Below are 18,242 nucleotides of genomic sequence, written 5' to 3'. Positions count from 1 at the left end.
ATATACAAATTTAAAATGCAGTTAAAAAACTTATTTTAAAATTGGCCTGAGAAGTAAAATATATAATAAGCTAAAAAACCCCATTTAAAATTAATTTCTAAGAATTTAAAAATTTGTTAAAATCAATTTAAGCCAGCCCAGCGAATAAAAGATGTGTCTTCAGTTCGCGACGGAATGTCCGAAGGTCAGGTATTTGGCGTAAACCCGGGGAAGTTCGTTCCAGAGGGTGGAGCCCCACAGAAGGACCTTCCTGGGGCCGCCAGCCGACATTGCTTGGCGGACGGCACCCTGAGAAGTCCCTCTCTGTGACAGCGTCTGGTCGGTGGGAGGCATGTGGTAACAGCAGGCGGTCCCGTAAGTACCCAGGCCCTAAGCCATGGGCGCTTTAAAGGTAGTAACCAACACCTTAAAGTGCACTCGAAGGCCACAGGTAGCCAGTGCAGTCTGCGCAGGAGGCGGTGTTATATGGGAGCTACGGAGCTCCTTCTATCACCAGCAGCTGCATTCTGGACTAACTGAAGCCTCGAGTGCACTTCAAGGGAGCCCCATGTAGAGAGCATTACAATAATCCAAGCGAGAGGTAACGAGCGCATGAGTGACTGTGCACAAGGCATCCCGATCAAGGAAGGCGCAACTGCGAACCAGGCGAACCTGGTGGAAGGCCCCTGAGACGGCCGTCAAATGATCTTCAAGCGACAGCCGTTCATCCAGGAGGACACCTAAGTTGCGCACCCTATCCTTTGGGGCCAATAACTCGCCTCCAACAGTCAGCGCGGCTGCAGCTGACTGAATCGGGTGCCGGCATCCACAGCCACTCCGTCTTGGAGGATTAAGCTTGAGCCTGTTTCTCCCCATCCAGACCCGTCGGCTTACACACCAGGACAGCACTTCAACAGCTTCATTGGGGTGGCCTGGGGTGGAGAAGTACAGCTGGGTGTCATCAGCGTACAGCTGGTATCTCACCCCAAAGCCACTGATGATCTCACCCAATGGCTTCATATAGATGTTGAACAGAAGGAGCGAGAGAATCGACCCCTCGGCACCACAAGTGAGGTCCCTCGCGGTCGACCTCTGCCCCCCTGTCAACACCGTCTGCGACCAGTCAGAGATAGGAGGAGAACCACCGATACACGGTGCCTCCCACTCCCAATCCCCCCAACCGGCGCAGCAGGATACCATGGTCGATGGTATCAAAAGCCGCTGAGAGATCTAATAGGACCAGGGCAGAGGAATGGCCCCTGTCCCTGGCCCTCCAGAGATCATCCACCAATGCGACCAAAGCTGTCTCCGTGCTGTATCCGCGTCGGAAGCCGGACTGGAACGGGTCTAGATAGACGGCTTCATCCAGGTATTGGGGTAGCTGTCGCGCCACAGCACTCTCTACAACCTTCGCAACAAAGCGAAGGTTGGAGACTGGGCGATAATTACCCAAAATAGCTGGGTCCAGGAGGGCTTCTTGAGGAGGGTCTCACCACCGCCTCTTTCAAGGCGGCAGGAAAACCCTTTCCAACAGAGAAGCGTTGATAATCTCCTGGAGCCAGCCTCGTGTCACCTCCTGAGTGGCCAGTACCAGCCAGGAAGGACACGGGTCCAGTAAACATGTAGTGGCGTGAAGTCTCCCCAACAACCTGTCCACGTCCTCGGGAGCCACAGGGTCAAACTCATCCCAAATGGACTCAACAAGACGTGTCTCCTCTCCCTCGCTTGGATCATCCCAATTTCGGTCCAGACCATCCCGGAGCTGAGCGATTTTATCGTATAGATAACCACTAAACTCCTCAGCACGTCCCTGCAAAGGGTCGTCCCGCACCTCCTGATGAAGGAGGGAGTGGGTCACCCGAAACAGGGCGGCCGGGCGGTTATCTGCCAACACAATGAGGGTGGAGGCATATGAGCGCCTCGCCTCCCTCATTGCCACCAGGTAGGTCCTAGAATAGGACCTAACTAGTGTCCGATCAGCTTCGGAACGGCTGGACCTCCAGGTGCTCTCTAGACGTCTTCTCCGGCGTTTCATCTCCCTCAGCCCCTCGGAGAACCAAGGGGCCAAACGAGATCTGCGCCGGGTCAGAGGTCGCAAAGGCAAGACACGGTCCAAGGCCCCAGCCGCGGCCCGGACTCTCTCATCAGCCCTACCTGCTACAGTCATCCCCTGCTTGCTGTTCCTGCCAATCTTCTGCACTTATTTTTTTTTGTACCTGCACCTCCATCCTTTCTTGTAGTCTAAATCAGGGTCTCAAACCTTGGCCAGTTTAAGATATGTGGTCTTCAATGTCCAGCAAACCTGGCTGAGGAACTCTGGGATTTGAAGTCCACAAGTCTTAAAATGGCCAAGGTTGAAGACCCCTGGTCTAAATGCATGAGATCAAGCAGGCAGTGGAGAAGGAGGAACACAATGTCAGTTTTGTGGATATGGAGGGCACTGAAAGAAAAGCATTCTGTTTTGGCAGACGTCGCTGACAGATATGGAGGAAGCACATGATCCTGCCTGCCTACTGTACTCGGTGTCCAAAATCTAGTCTGTTGGTCCTAGTCAGTGTCTACAACATCTTACATCCTAATGGCTGCTGCTATCCAACCACTGTCTGGCTACTGTTCAACTCTTCCAGCAGCATGCTTTCCATACAAAACTTTTCTATTTTACTTTTAGAACTAGAAAGAGTGCTGTCCTTACACTCAGGTTTCCTGCTGTTGTTCGAGCTTATAGGGAGTCATTGCGTAGCTACTAATGAGGGTCTCCTTATCTGAAAGTATGGACAGAGATAGAGGTAGTCAAGGTAGATACAGTCTGTATGGACTTTGAAAAAAAAACTTTTAATGTTTCTCACCAAAGACTCTGGAGGAAGCTTAACATTTTCAGTTAAAAAGACAATCCTTCCAAGCAAAGGTAACTAAGGGACAGGAAATAGAGAGTAGGAATAAATGCACACTGAGATATTATTGTTATAGGAGGAATCCCATGTTCTTTTATGGTGTGTGTGTGTGATGTGTGTCTGTTTCTCTTTTTTGGGAGTAACTGAAATTGTGATAGAGGTTTTGTAGAAGTGTGGGGGACAGGGAGCAATGAAAGAAGCATTTCAAAAATAAAACTAACTTCTTTTTCTCTTTGCCAAAGAAAGTATGCCTCCCTCTAATCAAAATAATGTGATTTTTTTAAAAAAAGAATGCAAATAAAAGCAGTATTAAGGCTTTTATTTAATAAGTTTCTTACATTTTAGTTCTAGTTTGGTGAATACTTCATTTTGAAGACACAATATCTTCATATAATCTCTTTTTTGTAAGACTCCATCTTAGTATTAACTGAGAACTGTTTGTATGGGCCTCCAATGGAAAGACTATATGTGCACCACTGCAAGAACTTCTTGATGTTCTAATAATGTTAATGTGGAGTAAGTATTTTAAGTATTTTCAGGACAACACAAAGTGCTGCTTAGCTTGATTGTCTACATAAAATATACACAAGGTTAGGAGATACAATGTTTTTATTTTGTACCTGGGTTTATCTCAGCTCTACATACCACTGAAGTTTAAGTGCTCCCTTATAATTTACATGCAGATCAATCAATCATATCATGTTAATTCAGACCTCTCTTTGAGATATTACATCTTTGAAAATGCTAGTGCAGTCAGTATCTTCCAGACCCCAAATCTGTTTGATAAGCCATGTGATTAAAAACATTTTATTGAGAATTGACCAGGTAGATCAAATTTATGCAACAGTAACAGGCGCTGCTGATTTCACTTTTATAAATCTTCCTCTCTCTCTTTGTTGAACATACAGTGAAGCATGAAAAGCTTCTCAAATATTAATGGAAAGCATTTAAACAGATGTACGTGAGAAATACAACGAGTAGGAGTTAATTGAAAAGTGTAAGAACTTCTTGGTTCTTTACCCATTTTCTCAACGTTTAAAGTTGTTTCAGTATATTCTTGCAAGTTTATTTACGAATCTGATCAGCAAAGTAGTCTACATTTTGCTTAAATATAATGTATTTAGTATTTTGAAGTAGCATGTTTTTCAGTGTGGGAGTTCTCATGAGGAAAGTGAATGTTTTATGTATGCAAGTTTTGTGGTTGTGCCACTGTGGGACTGTGGTTTTGGTGGTGATTACTAGTTCTCTTCATTGCCTAACGTGCCTCTTTTACCACTTAAACAAGCAAGCTGATGTTGTGGTGAGGCCAGCAGCCAAAGGATAACGAGTCAAGTCATATCAATATACAGAAAGCAATTCTGTATATATATTTTTCTTACCATATCAAGCTATAATTAGTTAGTACTTTAGAGAAAGGATACTTTGTCCAGACTAATGATTCTAGTGGAAAAGAACATAAAAAGAAATAATGCAGTAATAAACTTTTAATGATATTAGCATTAATATTAGTTTATTAGCAGTAATAAACTCTTAATGACAAAGGACAATTTTTTTTTCATATTTTATAAGTTAATTTACCTAATTTATTCTTAAAACTATTCAATTGTATCAGAAGTAAAATCATCTGTGCTTTTCTATCTTAAAAGATGCTTACAACCTTATATTAGAAAATTAAATACAAAAATATACTACACTGAAAATTGCTTTGCAAAAAGAATGTTTGGAAAGAATATGCACAAACTATACATACTTGAAAAAAGTGGCCACAAAATGTCATATGATGAGAATTTGTAATTAAAATATTAAGTGACAATCTGGAATGCAATGAATGTTAAATTTGAAAAATGAAAAACTTAACAAAACAGATTTGATGATTTTGCCTATCCCTATAACTTCTGTACCATAATGATGAACTTTTTTTATTTTTATCACAGTATTTTATTTTTAGCTTTACTTTTTAAATTTCTTCTTTCTATATACTTTCTTTTAAAAGTCATGAAGAGTAACACTGAAGCACTGAGCTTCCAGGGGGGCTTAATTGTGATCTAATCATCACTGGAGGAATGGAGATGGCATCATGGTGGAGATCAGTGCCCAGTGGGTCAAGACTAGATCTCCAGATAAAGGAGATATTATGTAATGACATAGTTGTTCTGCAGACAGCACTACCTGTAAATAAATTGCAAGAAATGAAAATTTTGTGGTTCACTTGCAAGTTCTGTGGCTGAGAAATATGAAATTTCATTGATGTTCTTAGCCACGATGAAGCCTTTATGGACAATTACCCCAACCAAACCTAATTTTTTAGGAAATTATTGTCCAGTCTCCAACCTTCGCTTTGTGGCGAAGGTTGTAGAGAGTGTGGTGGCATGTCAATTACCCCGGTACCTGGATGAAACTGTCTATCTGGACCCGTTCCAGTCCGGCTTTCAGCCCGGTTATAGCACAGAGACGGCTTTGGTCACGTTGGTTGATGATCTCTGGAGGGCCAGGGATAGGGGTTTTTCCTCTGCCCTGGTCCTATTAGACCTCTCAGCGGCTTTTGATACCATCGACCATGGTTCCTGCTGCACCGATTGGGGGGATTGGGAGTGGGAGGCACCGTCTATGGTGGTTCTCCTCCTATCTCTCCGATCGGTCGCAGACGTGTTGACAGGGGGGCAGAGGTCGTCCCCGAGGCACCTCACTTGTGGGGTGCCGCAGGGGTCGATTCTCTCGCTCCTCCTGTTCAACATCTATATGAAGCCGCTGGGTGAGATCATCAGTGGCTTTGGGGTGAGGTACCATCTGTACGCTGATGATACTCAGCTGTACTTTTCCACCCCGGGCCACCCCAATGAAGCTATCAAAGTACTGTCCCGGTGCCTGGAAGCCATACGGGTCTGGATGGGGGAAACAGGCTCAAACTCAATCCCTCCAAGACGGAGTGGCTGTGGATGCCGGCACCCCGGTAGTCAGTTGCAGCCGCAGCTGACTGTTGGGGGCGAGTTATTGGCCCCGATAGAAAGGGTGCGCAACTTGGGCGTCCTCCTGGATGGATGGCTGTCTTTTGAAGATCATTTGACGGCCGTCTCCAGGAGAGCTTTTTACCAGGTTCGCCTGATTCGCCAGTTGTGCCCCTTCCTAGACCGGGGTGCCCTATGCACGGTCACTCATGCGCTCGTCACATCTCGCTTGGATTACTGCAATGCTCTCTACATGGGGCTCACCTTGAAGAGCATCTGGAGGCTTCAGTTGGATCAGAATGCAGCTGCGTGGGTAATAGAGGGAGCCCCTCGTGGCTCCCATGTGACACCTCTCCTGCGCAGACTGCACTGGCTACCTGTGGCCTTTCGGGTGCGCTTCAAGGTTTTGGTTACCATCTTTAAAGCGCTCCATGGCATAGGGCCGGGTTATGTACGGGACCGCCTGCTGCCACCACCTGCCTCCCACCGACCCGTATGCTCCCACAGAGAGGGACTCCTTAGGGTGCCATCCGCCAGGCAGTGCCGACTGGCGACACCCAGGGGAAGGGCTTTCTCTGTGGGGGCCCCCACTCTCTGGAACGAGCTCCCCCCAGGACTGCGCCAACTTCCTGACCTTCGAACCTTCCGCCGCGAGCTTAAGACACATCTATTTATTTGTGTGGGGCTGGCCTAGAGTTTAGTTTTAAAATTAGTTTTAAATGGGGTTTTGAATTATTTTAACGATAGTTTTAAATTTGGCCTAATGTAATAGATGTCGTGTCCCACTCCTCCGCTGACGGCCGGGTCAGGGAAATCCAAATCAGGCGTGCCTCTGCAGCTCTGCCAAAGTCCTAGCAAAGTCCTCAAGGCAGGCAGGAGACCAGAAAGTGACTTCAGCAAGATATGTTTAGACTTTTCCTGACTCAGAGACTGCGAGAAAGCAGATCCTTTATATAGGCCATGGGGTGTGGCTCCATGACTCAGCACTTATCCAGGCCTGCCCCTCCCTTCCTTCTGACGCTGCCGCCTATCAATTCTTCTGAAGCGAGGGTCACTCCAATCGGCAGCTGTTGGTAATTGACCTTCCTCAGGCTCACATGCTGTGGAGGAGGGGGAGGGGTCTAGTTGCTCCGTTTGCCTGGGCATGGAGCCAGAGCTGGGGGCTGGAGATACTTGCTCTTCTTCAGCCTGTTTGGGCATGGAGCCAGGGCTGGGGCCGGGAGATGCCCCCTCCTCAGCCTGTCTGGGCATGGAGCCAGGGCTGGGGCCGGGAGGCATGCTAGGACATTCTTCAGCGTTCGGAAGCAGATAAGCAGACCCCGGCTGTGGTGGTGAGATCGGACGAGACACAACAATAAGTTTTTTAAATGTTGTTTTAACTTGTATTTATTCTTATGTTTTCTATGTTTTTATAAGGCTGTAAACCGCCCTGAGTCCTTCGGGAGATAGGGCGGTATAAAAATTTGAATAATAAATAAATAAATAAAATAAATAAAATAATTTCTTAGGCATACTTGGGATTAATTTACAGGTGAAGACAGAGTCTCCTTTGTTGCAGGTAGGATTCCTCTTGGCAAGTTACATTTTCCCCACTAGAATACAAAGTAAAAAGAGAATTTAAAGATGTAAGATATTTGGCAAAAACAAGATACAATTTGAGAAAGCTTGAACTAGACAGGTATTTTTAAAATATTATATTTTTTTTCTACAAAAGTAATTGGAATATATGTAACTGAATTAGGCAGTTGACTTAGACATTTCATGGGAATGTTTTTACTTATTACTAAACAATGCAAACAATTTGGTTTTACAAAACAAAAGATACAGGCAACATGAGCAGACTGTGCTTCTGATTGAAACCATAGCAATGTGGATGTGATTACAGCATTAAAGGTGAAGTAAGATAAAAGAAGAAGCAGCTTTCCCTTTCTTTTTGTTTGTGATTTTCACTTTTGGATTGTAACTTAATGGCTGTTTAAGACTGCTAATCCTATTTGGTTCACTCATGTTTCCCAAGGTACGCCACAGTGGGTGACCTAGACAGAAAGAAATATGAGTGGCTTTCCTGCAGTGTCATCCAGGCCCCTCTCCCTCTTCTGAAGTCACCTTGCAAACAGGCATTGCAATCAAGAGGCTCCAGTGCCAGCAGGATTCTAACTGTCCACACGAAGTGCTGGCCTGTCTCCCACTGAAGTGGTACCTATTTATCTACTCACATACAACATGCTTTCAAACTGCTAGGTGGGCAGAAGCTGAGGTAAATGGAAGGAACTCACCCCAGTTGGTGCTAGGACTTGAACCCCTGGAATAAAGACCATCTCCATCATCATTAACTCACTGAGCCCCTGTGCCTCTGAACATAATGGTGACTCAAAAGGCAGCACAGAAGGGGAGAAAAAGATTATAGCCTGTGGAGAAGGGTACTCTAGATGAGATTTACTTCTGAAAGTGTTAATTAACTTGATAGCAAATTGGCTAAGTCACTCAAGACTAAATTTACAGTTTTTGAAAAAAAAAAGGTGAAAGACATATAGAGATAAAAGGAGATAAAAGAACTGAAAAAGATGAAAAACTAAGAAAATAGATGTCTGAAGATATAAAGTCAATGATAAAGTGGGAACTTTGGAAAGTAAGAAATAAATTATAGTTAAAAGAGAGTTGGATAATTTAAATAAAACAGGTTTAATGAAATACGTAAAAACTAAAAAACAACAGACACATTCAGTCATGATATTTTATTGATTTAATTACAGAATACAAAATAGCTTATTCCCAATTATTCTAAATAATATGTTATACCTTTACTCATTCTCAGACTATAGATTTCCAAAGGATTGTTGATTTTTCAAATATGATTGATGAACTTTCAATATGTCTAAACCTTTAAAATGCCCTCCATGTGCATAGTAATGTTGAGCTATTTATATGGAATTTACTTCTTCCATAATGAAATTATATCCATGTAAATTTAGTAATCATATTGGCATCTAAGGCATCACTGAAAAAGGAAAAGGTCATGGCATCTACCAGCACTGAGATGCCTAAATCCAGTTCCAAGCTAAGTCTGTAGCGGAATACCTCTATGTTGAATACAATAACAAGATTTGTTATTGTGCTAGTTCTCACCTTCTATTCCTTGTCAGCGCTCACTTTCTGATCTTTACCAGTTTATCTATTAGATTCCCTTTTTGTCTGCATTCTGTTTATTCCTCTTGAATTCTCAGTAATCTTGTTCTAGTCTTTTTCTTTTGTGAAAGTATAAAGTGGTCATATTTTCCAAGCTTCATCAAAGCCCAGAAAAGCTGATAAAAAAGTATATACAACCAAGTCTGCATTAGCTACATTCAAGAAATTAGTAAACTAGAATACATTCTGATAAGATAGTTCATTTCATTTAGTCCCCATGTTTTCTTTCCCTAAGCTACCTGTTCATTTACTTCACATAGTTTATTCCTCGCACTTTTGTCATGTCCCTGTCAAGTATGCATTAAAAGAAATTGCTTTCCTAAATTAAAAAAGATAACATTATTAAACCTTTGGAATTAATGCTTTGAATGACATTTTAAAAGAATCCTTTAACATATTTGTGAACACAAAAATTTAGATCTTTTATCCAGATTGCTAACAAGCTATTAAAAAATATTATTACCTATGTGATTAAGTGAGTGGTCTCTTTAGCATCTGTAGGGAAAAAAAGTAGAATTCCCTAATTTTACAGTATAAAGCTTCTGTGCATAGATAATATGATGTGTATAACATTTAGTAAGGAACTCAAAATGAACAACATGGAGAACTAAGGCAACATTACAGATTAGCATTATTTTTAATGCAAATGTACAAACATAGCTGTACAGGGACTGCCAATTACATAAATATTGAGACCTGCCTTGTGACTAATTTCTGATTCCTGAGAATAATTTATGAGAACTAGAACTTTACATTTCTTTGACCTATCATGATAAAATGCTTAAAAAGTATCTATGGAGATTCTCAGCCATCCAGGTCATGGTTGTCCCAAAGGCAAAACCAGAAAGTCCAGTTGCCTCTTGAAAAAGCACCTTTGGGACGGCCTAAAAAGTATCTATATGTTTTTGTGGCTTTTAAAAATTTGAACTGGATAAAAGTTGCAGCAGTTACATCATTAAAACAGAATAGCATATATCAAATTTAATACCATTTGGTACGTAAGATTTTTAAGTTACAACCCCTTAAAACTTTATTAATGTGCCCATTTTTTTTTTCATCGGAATACATGAAACTAGAAACAGAAATCATAAAGAGTGCAAATAATTCAGAAACTACAGATGGTACAGAATAGAACAGCCTGCATGTTTGTTGGGAACAGAAGCTATTGCAGCATTACATCTATAGTCTAGTTCTGTGATGCTGAACCTATAGCACACATGCCAGAAGTGGCATGACGCTCCCTCTTTGATGGCACGTGAGCCATCTGATGGCACCTGAGTTCAGCTCTGCTGAGCATGCATGTATGCCTCCTGCTAGCCAACTGGTCTTGGGGTCTCTGCTGCGTATGCATGGGGGCCAAGCGCATGCGGGACACACATGCGGGACACACATGCATGCGGGACACACATGCATGCATGGGGGCAGGGCACATTCAGGGGGCCACATGCGTATTTGTGGGAGTGGGGTGGGGTGCATGCAGGGGGCCACATACAAATTGCATTTTGGGGGTTCGGGCACATGTGCTTTGAACACTTGGTCTGGAAAAGGTAAGCCATCACTGCTCTAGTTATTGCACTGGTTGCTACCAGTAATAGCTTTCCTAGCCCAATCCAAAGTGCTGATTTAAGTTTATAAAGCACCTCACAGCATGAGTTACCTTTGGAACCATCTCATCCCATTCTTCTCATCTTATGAACTCATCAAGAGAAGAGACACTTAGGATGCCAGCTTCACAGATTTGAAGAAACCTGGAGAGAATATGGTGGTCCCAACATTTTGGAAGTCCTTTGCCTTCAGAGATGAACCTGGCCCTTCACTATAGCGCTTCCACAAGGCACTCAAAATTATACATTGGTCAGGTAAGTGGTTGAATTTTTAGTAAAGATGTCAATGCTTTGGTTTGCAATTTCAACTTGTTAATCTGGGTGTGATAATACTGGTAATATTGTTGTTTATGTGTTCTGTTTTTCATGGGATTTTATTGCATTCTGTTATGCAAGGGACAATGTATAAAAATGTAATAAATAATTCAGTGATGTGAGTCAGACTTATTAATCATTGTTTTTCACTATCCAACAAAATGATATTGTATCTGCTACAGGAACAACCTACCCAGGAAAATATAACATTGTCATTTTAGTAAATTAGATGTTATACATTAAAGTCGACTTTAACAAAGTTCTGTTACTGTGTCATAGTATTTAAATGGGAGGGGGGAGAGAAATAATTACATTTTTATCTTGAATATTTTACTGTAAAGATAAATAATGTATCTGAATCCTGTCTTATCTTGAAGCTCTTTAGGTGGCTTAGTCCTATTCTCAGTCCAACCTACCTGAATGGATTCTTGTGACTATGAGATGGGCGAGATAAATCAATTCTGTAAAGTTCTGTAAAGTAATACATAATCAACACACCAGCAAGCAATACGATCCACCAAGTGCAACGTGGCCCTGGCTCCATTTCTTCGCAATAGCATTTCGCTTGAAACCTCCTCAGATTCTCCTCCTTCCTTCCAGCCTGAATAATTGTCTGTTTGACTTGTCCCTGGGAAGAGCCTGAGTGACACTGGACCAGCCTCTCACCGAAGACCCTGCCGTGCCGGGGGAGGGGAGGGAGGGAGGGCGGCGGAATCCCGTTGCCCACAAACCTTTCCCCGCCTGGGATACTGGGGAGGAGTGAAGAGCCCGGGCGCGTCACGGTGGGTGTACGCGCCTACGAGCTTGTGATAAAGGGCTGGCAGCGAGAGGCGCTCCGCTCCCCAGCAGCCGGCTAACCCCCTTAGAGGCGCGAAGCTCTCCCGTGCTGTCGAGGGAGAAGGAACACTAAGAGACATCGCTCTGAACTGCCACTTGGCACAAACTTGGGCGCGCACAAGTTGGCAGCAGGCGCCTACGTGCTCCTAGCAGGGCCGGAGGTAGCCCCGTCCTTTTCTGCCACTTTGCTGCAAACTTCAACGACGCCCTGCGCGACCTTCAAAGCAGTGCAGCTCCACCGCGACCCGCTCTCAGAAAGAGGCCCGAGGTAAGAACCTTCCTTCTTGGCTCTTTGCTGCAAACGTGCGCCTGCGCACACTGGCCAAAGTCCCAATTCCCAGCGCGATTCCTTTTCGGTGCCGGCTGTTTGCATCCCTGTGAAAGAAAGCAGTCCTTTGAACCGAGGGGCGAAACTGCCTGTGCTTTTTTAAATTTCTCTCCCACCCGGTGGCCTCCCTGGAGTTCGGCGTCGTTCCCAGAAACAGGAAAGAAGAGTCATTGTCCCACTGCAGTGGGGGTTCGTTTGCTCTTGCGAACAAGATAGACTAGAGAATAAAAGAGAATTGGGGAGGGGGTATTGAGGGACTTCGATCCTTCTATCAAAGTTGTTGAAACCTACGGATTTTTAAAAGTATTTTTTACAATTTCTTGCAATAGAGAGGTGATTATGCGAGGCAAGGGAAAAATGCATCATTCAAAGGTAGATAAAACCTGCCTCTTTTATTTTTCATCGGTTTGTATCATTGTGCTCACTTGCCATTTATTAATGAAATGCTTGTAAGTTTCATTGATTTCTGAGAGAATTGTACCTTCCTTATTGCAGGTATGCACAACAATTCAGATTATTTTTCTACTACAGTTTAGAAGGAACTCTAACTGGTTTTTTTTTTGGGGGGGGGGAGGGGGTTGAGTTGCTTGCTTGCTTGCTTTGTCAAATACCTTGAATATGAATTGTTACCAAAGGTTTGAAAATGCTCAGGGATTAGTTCTAAAGATAGAATGCTTTTGTTCAAACTTACATAAAGTTCAGATCATACTTACATAAAGTTCAGATCATACTCATAAATACTTTGGTGTCTTAACTGAAACTAGCGTTTAGAGCAGAGCTTCTTTATTACCCAAAACCTCTTATCAGAAAATCCTCTTTATCCAATGTAGATAAAAATTTAAGCCAATTTAAATGTCCCTGATCAATGGGTTCATGTATCGTTAATCAAAGAAAAACCACTTTTCCAAAATTTGGGATAATTTACCCAGATTTGGAAACCATTGATTTAGAGAGTTCACCACAAGTTTAAATGTCTTCTAAATGAATAAAAGGTAGAAATATAACCTGTAATGTTTTGTATATAAATATGTTTGGCTTGCAATCTAAAATGATTATTTTTTTTATAAAAAACATTTTTCTATAGACCTCCTTAGATAAGGTTTTTCTTTTTCTATTCTTTAAATTCATAGTTCTTTTTAAGTTAAAAAAACTTTTTCAGAAGAGATTTTGAAAGAAAGTAGAATTGTCAGTTAATTATATGGTTTTTTTTTCTTTTTAAGTACTTTGATAGGAAATATTAGCTATAGTTATGCATTTAAATAGTCCAACATAATGCTAGTGAATGGAGACAAAGATAAGTTGCCATTCAGAATCAATGCAAATATGGTCTCTTTCCTCTTTAGTTGTGACACTGAAACAGCTGTACTTTCTACTGCTGTAAAATAGCTTGACTCTCTTGTGCCATTTCAACCAACAGACCTGAAAGAAGCTTTTGATTTGGAATTAACCCAGAAGAGTTTTGACATCATTCATCATGAACAGTGAAGAATGGTTTAGAGTAACTGCTTTGCTAGTCATAGCTCAAGCAGTTTCTACTATGGTGCTTCCCAATGCAACAGTATTTGAGGACATGCTGGAAAAATACATGGATGAAGATGGTGAATGGTGGATTGCAAAGCAAAGAGGAAAAAGAGCTATCACTGACAATGATATGCAAAGTATCTTGGATATTCATAATAAATTACGGGGTCAAGTTTATCCACAAGCTTCCAATATGGAATACATGGTAAGGGTCTATAGTTCTTCATCTTCAGAAATTGTGTGGAGGGAATGGGCATGGAGAAGAACAAAATGACAGAATGGTTTCTACTTTTGAACAACGTAGAAATATTACCTACTTGACATTGTATATGCTTTACAGCATTTTCTATTTATCTTTTATGAGGTTATAATAACAAAATAGAGCTTCCTTTTCTTATCAATTTCATGGTTTCTTCCAGAACTGTTAAAATGTTTTCTCAAATTTACATTTTTAAAGTTGTACTAGACAATTGGCTCGTCCTTTCAGAGATATTTACTTATCTAAATGGATAGACAGAATGACTATGGGTGGGCAAAAAAAGCAGTGAGAGTAGGAGTGATTTCTATCTTCCTGTTGACTTTCCCATTCATTTTAATTTTGGGAACCTGGCAGGGAGGGTGGGAAATTATGATCACATGACTATGGCTGACTGGTGCGCTGCAATGGCTATAACTTTGTGCAACTAAGGGAACTTAGTGGTGAGGATAAAGACAGTAGATAAGTAGACTGACCAAGAAAAGGAAACAATTAGTATATGTGGACATCAAAGAAGGAGGGGAGGGAGGAAAAGGGTGGAATGAAAGAGATGAGTGGAAAAAAGAGAATGTCAGCATTTGTGACATAGTAAAAATTTTGAGTAAAGGAAAAAAGGAAGAAATATTTAATGAAATGAACAAAAGCAAAGTGTTTCTAAAAGAAAGGGAAATGGATGTAAGATTGAATAGGTTTGATCTTACACAGTGAAATTGATGAATATAGTCATGGAAATGAAAGTGAAATATGCATGAAAGTTAAACTATGTCCCAGAAAAAAAAGGTTATTATTTAGATGGTAGTATAGGAACCAGTAGGAATGGGCATGTTGGTGATAAGGTTGTACACATTAATTCACGCATGCATTATTCTATGCACAGAACAGATAGGTTTTCCCAGATCCAAACATTTTTATGTTCCTGTGTTGACTAGGAAACTATGTTTAGTCTGGGAAGATCAGTGGCTGAGCTGGCAGAAAGGAGCATAAAGGAAAGAGGGACACAAGCTTTAATTTTTGAGCCATAATGTCTTTCAGAGTCATGGTGGCTCAGTGGTTAGAATGCAGTATTTAGCTCACTGCCAGGAGTTCGACTTCAACTTGCTCAAAGTTGACTCAACCTTCTACCCTCCTGAGGTTGGTAAACGGAGAACCTAGATTGTTGAGAGCAATATGCTGACTCTGTAAACCGCTTAGAGAGGACTATAAACCACTATGAAGCTGTATATAAATCTAAGTGCTATTGTTATTCAATATACGGAACAAAATGTATTTACTGTGCATACCTCTAAGTTGGTTATAATTGCATTTTACACTCTGGTGCAGGGGTGTCAAACTCAAGGCCCATGGGCTGGATCTGGCTTGCCTGGCCAACCGGAAACAATGAAAGATCGGCTGACGGTGCCTCTGCCAGTGAAAATGGAGTTCAGGAGGGCCATGGGAGGGTTGCAGGAGGCCATCAAAGCTGAAAACAGAGCTCGTGCACCTGTTTTTGCTGGTAGAGGACTTGGGCCACCACAGGTGCCCCCGACATGAGTAATTTTGAGCTGGCCATGCCCACCCTGGCCCCCAAGGACAAACACAACCCTGATGCTGCCCTCAATGAAATCGAGTTTGATTGGTGATAACAAATGGGTAAATCACAGGTTTTGGGAAATATGGCTTAAGGAAAATATTCTGAAGGAAAAATTATTCTCAGATGACATAATCAGATAGGTCAGACTAAAATGAGAGAGTCTATAAAAATGATTGGGCCAGAAATTCTAGAATGAATAAGAATGATGACTGTGGGTATTTATTAAAAAATACTGTTTGAATTTAATACAAAATTTAACCTCACATATTGTAAATAATTTAATATACATCTAAAAGTGTGATTAATTTGCCAGTTTGCAATGAAACACCAAGAGAACCAAATGCAAAGAAGATGAGAGATTCTAAATATGGTACAGACCATTATTTGATAAAAGTGGATAGTAAGCATATGTAAAAAAAAGGAAAGACAAATCAGGTATGAAGTTTTAGAAGATAGATAAATCTTTCAGTATAATGAATATAAAATGCATAGAAGGAAAAAGTATATGGCAGCTGCATGAAAAGAATTATATTATCAAATGCCACAGAAGTGAGTAAAGTTTTGCTAGCAAAATATTCTTACAGTACAGATAGCTACATGAGTACATTCAGAAATCATACAAGAGTGGATTGGTGAATAACAAGCACAATAGCAAGTACAATAACTGTAAATGATACAATCAGCTCAAGAGTAAAAGAGTATCTAAAAATAGGGTTCATTGAACTGAAGACCATTCATCCTTGATAGCTAAATAATTATATTTTGGAACAGGAAGTTTGTAGTCAAATTATTGTAATGGCATGGCATGTATGAGTTAAGTGATAAATAGATAGTTAATTTTGGTTTAAAGTTTTAGAGCAAAATTTAAATAAAAAAACCCCACTTAAAATGTCAAAAATTGGAAGGCCAATGTAATAATCTTGCTTGCCAAATATGAACTTGCCTGCTCTTAAAGATATAAAAAGGAGAAATATTTTCGGAGCTAGTCTCTTAATTTTATGCATATTTAGTCTACAATTGCATAAAATGTAAGATATTCTTTATATCAATGATAAAGTAGCTAGCAATAAAATAAAAACTACAGAGATATTTTTAGGAAATGTATTTTGGAAGGAGTTCGGAAAAAGTCTGATTAAAATGAAATATGATTATGACAGTGAGCAATATTTGAAAAGTAAATGGCAGTGACATAGACAGTAGACAGGTGCAATCTGGTTTTTTCTCTTTAACAGTTTACTGTGAAATGAATGAATGTGGGAGAGCTTATTGTATATATACTGATTTTTTTAAAAGTATGATAAAGTGAGTAAGTGAGTTAATGATGGAATGTTTTGTGTTGTATAAAATTGAAGGTTGGTTGTGAGTGAAATAAGATGATATACAATGGAAATAAACCACATAGAAGAATTAATTATATGCTTAGCCTTGGTTCAACATTGATTAGGGAGAAAGACATAAATAAGTGCAATCCCCTTGATTGTTTAGAACAGGGATGTCAAGGCCCGTGGGACGGATCCAGCCCATGGGATGTTTAGATCTGGCCCACGGGGCTGTCCTAGAAACAGTGAAGGACTGGCCTGTGGTGCCTCTGCCAGTGAAAATGGAGCTCGCGAGGGCAGTGTATGGCCCTCCCTGCCTCCATTTTTGGTTGCGATGTCCTCCTGCAGCCCTCTGCCAGCGAAAATGGAGCCTGGGAGGGCCAGGTAAAAATATCCAGGGTAAAGTTTTTGTTCAGAAAGTTCTTAAATACAATTAAAGTAAATGAAAACCCTGTATCAGAAACAATAGTACTGGGCAATGCAGAGTAGTCAATATGTACTAGAATATCATGATTTGTAACAGTGGATATTTTTTTTTTAGTTCGCTAACATTATTTTAATCCATTTGGGGCAGGTATTTACCACAATCAGTATGAAGTATTAACTGTAGCATTTTGTTAACTTCCCAAAAGTTAGGATTAGGCACATGCGTTACAAATGAATACTGTAGGTGCTTCTGTTCACCAGTGGAGCTGCTTTGTTTTTTAGAAGCAGGCAATCTATTACTTTATATTTTTTCTTCAAAAAGCTATGTGGTCAAACCTTTGACAAAAGCAAAACACACCACACAACTCCTATTATATGAAATAAGATGAAGTTTTTGTATTCTCTAACTGCTTTACTGAAGATAGACATGATGTCAGCAAATCACATTTACATTTACCTACTATACCTTAATTTTTATCAGAAAATGGTGCAAATTAACTGGCCAGTGATGTCTCAAACCAGGATCCTATTTTAGTTGTCATGAAATTGCTGTTTGTAGTCATAAATGATCACACAGGCATTAACATCAGTATATTTATTGTTTCTTTTTTTACAAAAAAGCAATATCCTTATCATAAAATTTATGCAAACTTTAAAAAGAAAAGAAAAAAAGCATGCTGACAGCTATCTTTTGGGTGTTGGTAGGCAAAATAATATCTTAAAGCCATGATGGCAAACCTATGGCACACGTGCCAGAAGTGGCACGCAGAGCCATTTTTCTGGGCATGTGAGCTGTTGCCCATCTCACCTGCAGCTGCGCATGTGCGTGCACGCCAGCTGGTGTTCAGGCCTTTGGTGCACATGCGCGTAATTCAGGGGACCTAGCTGGTCTTTGGAACTCTCCTGGGCATGCGTGGGTATTTGCGCAGGCGTGTGAGAGTACTGGTGTGCAGTGTGTGCATGCTCAGACAGCGTTCGCACATGTGCACTGCTCACAGGAAAACCGTGTGCATGCGCAGGTAGTGCAATTGCTCACACAGCGCACGGGGAGACCCACGAAACCTG

The 18,242-nt window shown here is 41.2% G+C and overlaps 1 protein-coding gene across 1 annotated transcript in view; it reads left to right on the top strand.

Moving 5' to 3' along the window:
• The first annotated feature begins 11,676 nt into the window (after positions 1–11,676).
• CRISPLD1 (cysteine rich secretory protein LCCL domain containing 1) overlaps positions 11,677–18,242 on the top strand; it is a 29,842-nt gene continuing 23,276 nt past the window's right edge. Inside the window, exons 1-2 of the mRNA XM_058175955.1 lie at positions 11,677–12,025; positions 13,503–13,811. Of these exons, the coding sequence (XP_058031938.1) occupies positions 13,560–13,811 (252 nt within the window). The 5' untranslated portion in view covers positions 11,677–12,025; positions 13,503–13,559. The remainder of the gene's footprint in view (positions 12,026–13,502; positions 13,812–18,242) is intronic.

The sequence above is a fragment of the Ahaetulla prasina genome, chromosome 3 (genome assembly GCF_028640845.1).
Source record: "Ahaetulla prasina isolate Xishuangbanna chromosome 3, ASM2864084v1, whole genome shotgun sequence".
NCBI classification, from domain to species: domain Eukaryota; kingdom Metazoa; phylum Chordata; class Lepidosauria; order Squamata; family Colubridae; genus Ahaetulla; species Ahaetulla prasina.
This window is presented reverse-complemented; position numbering and strand designations above follow the sequence as displayed.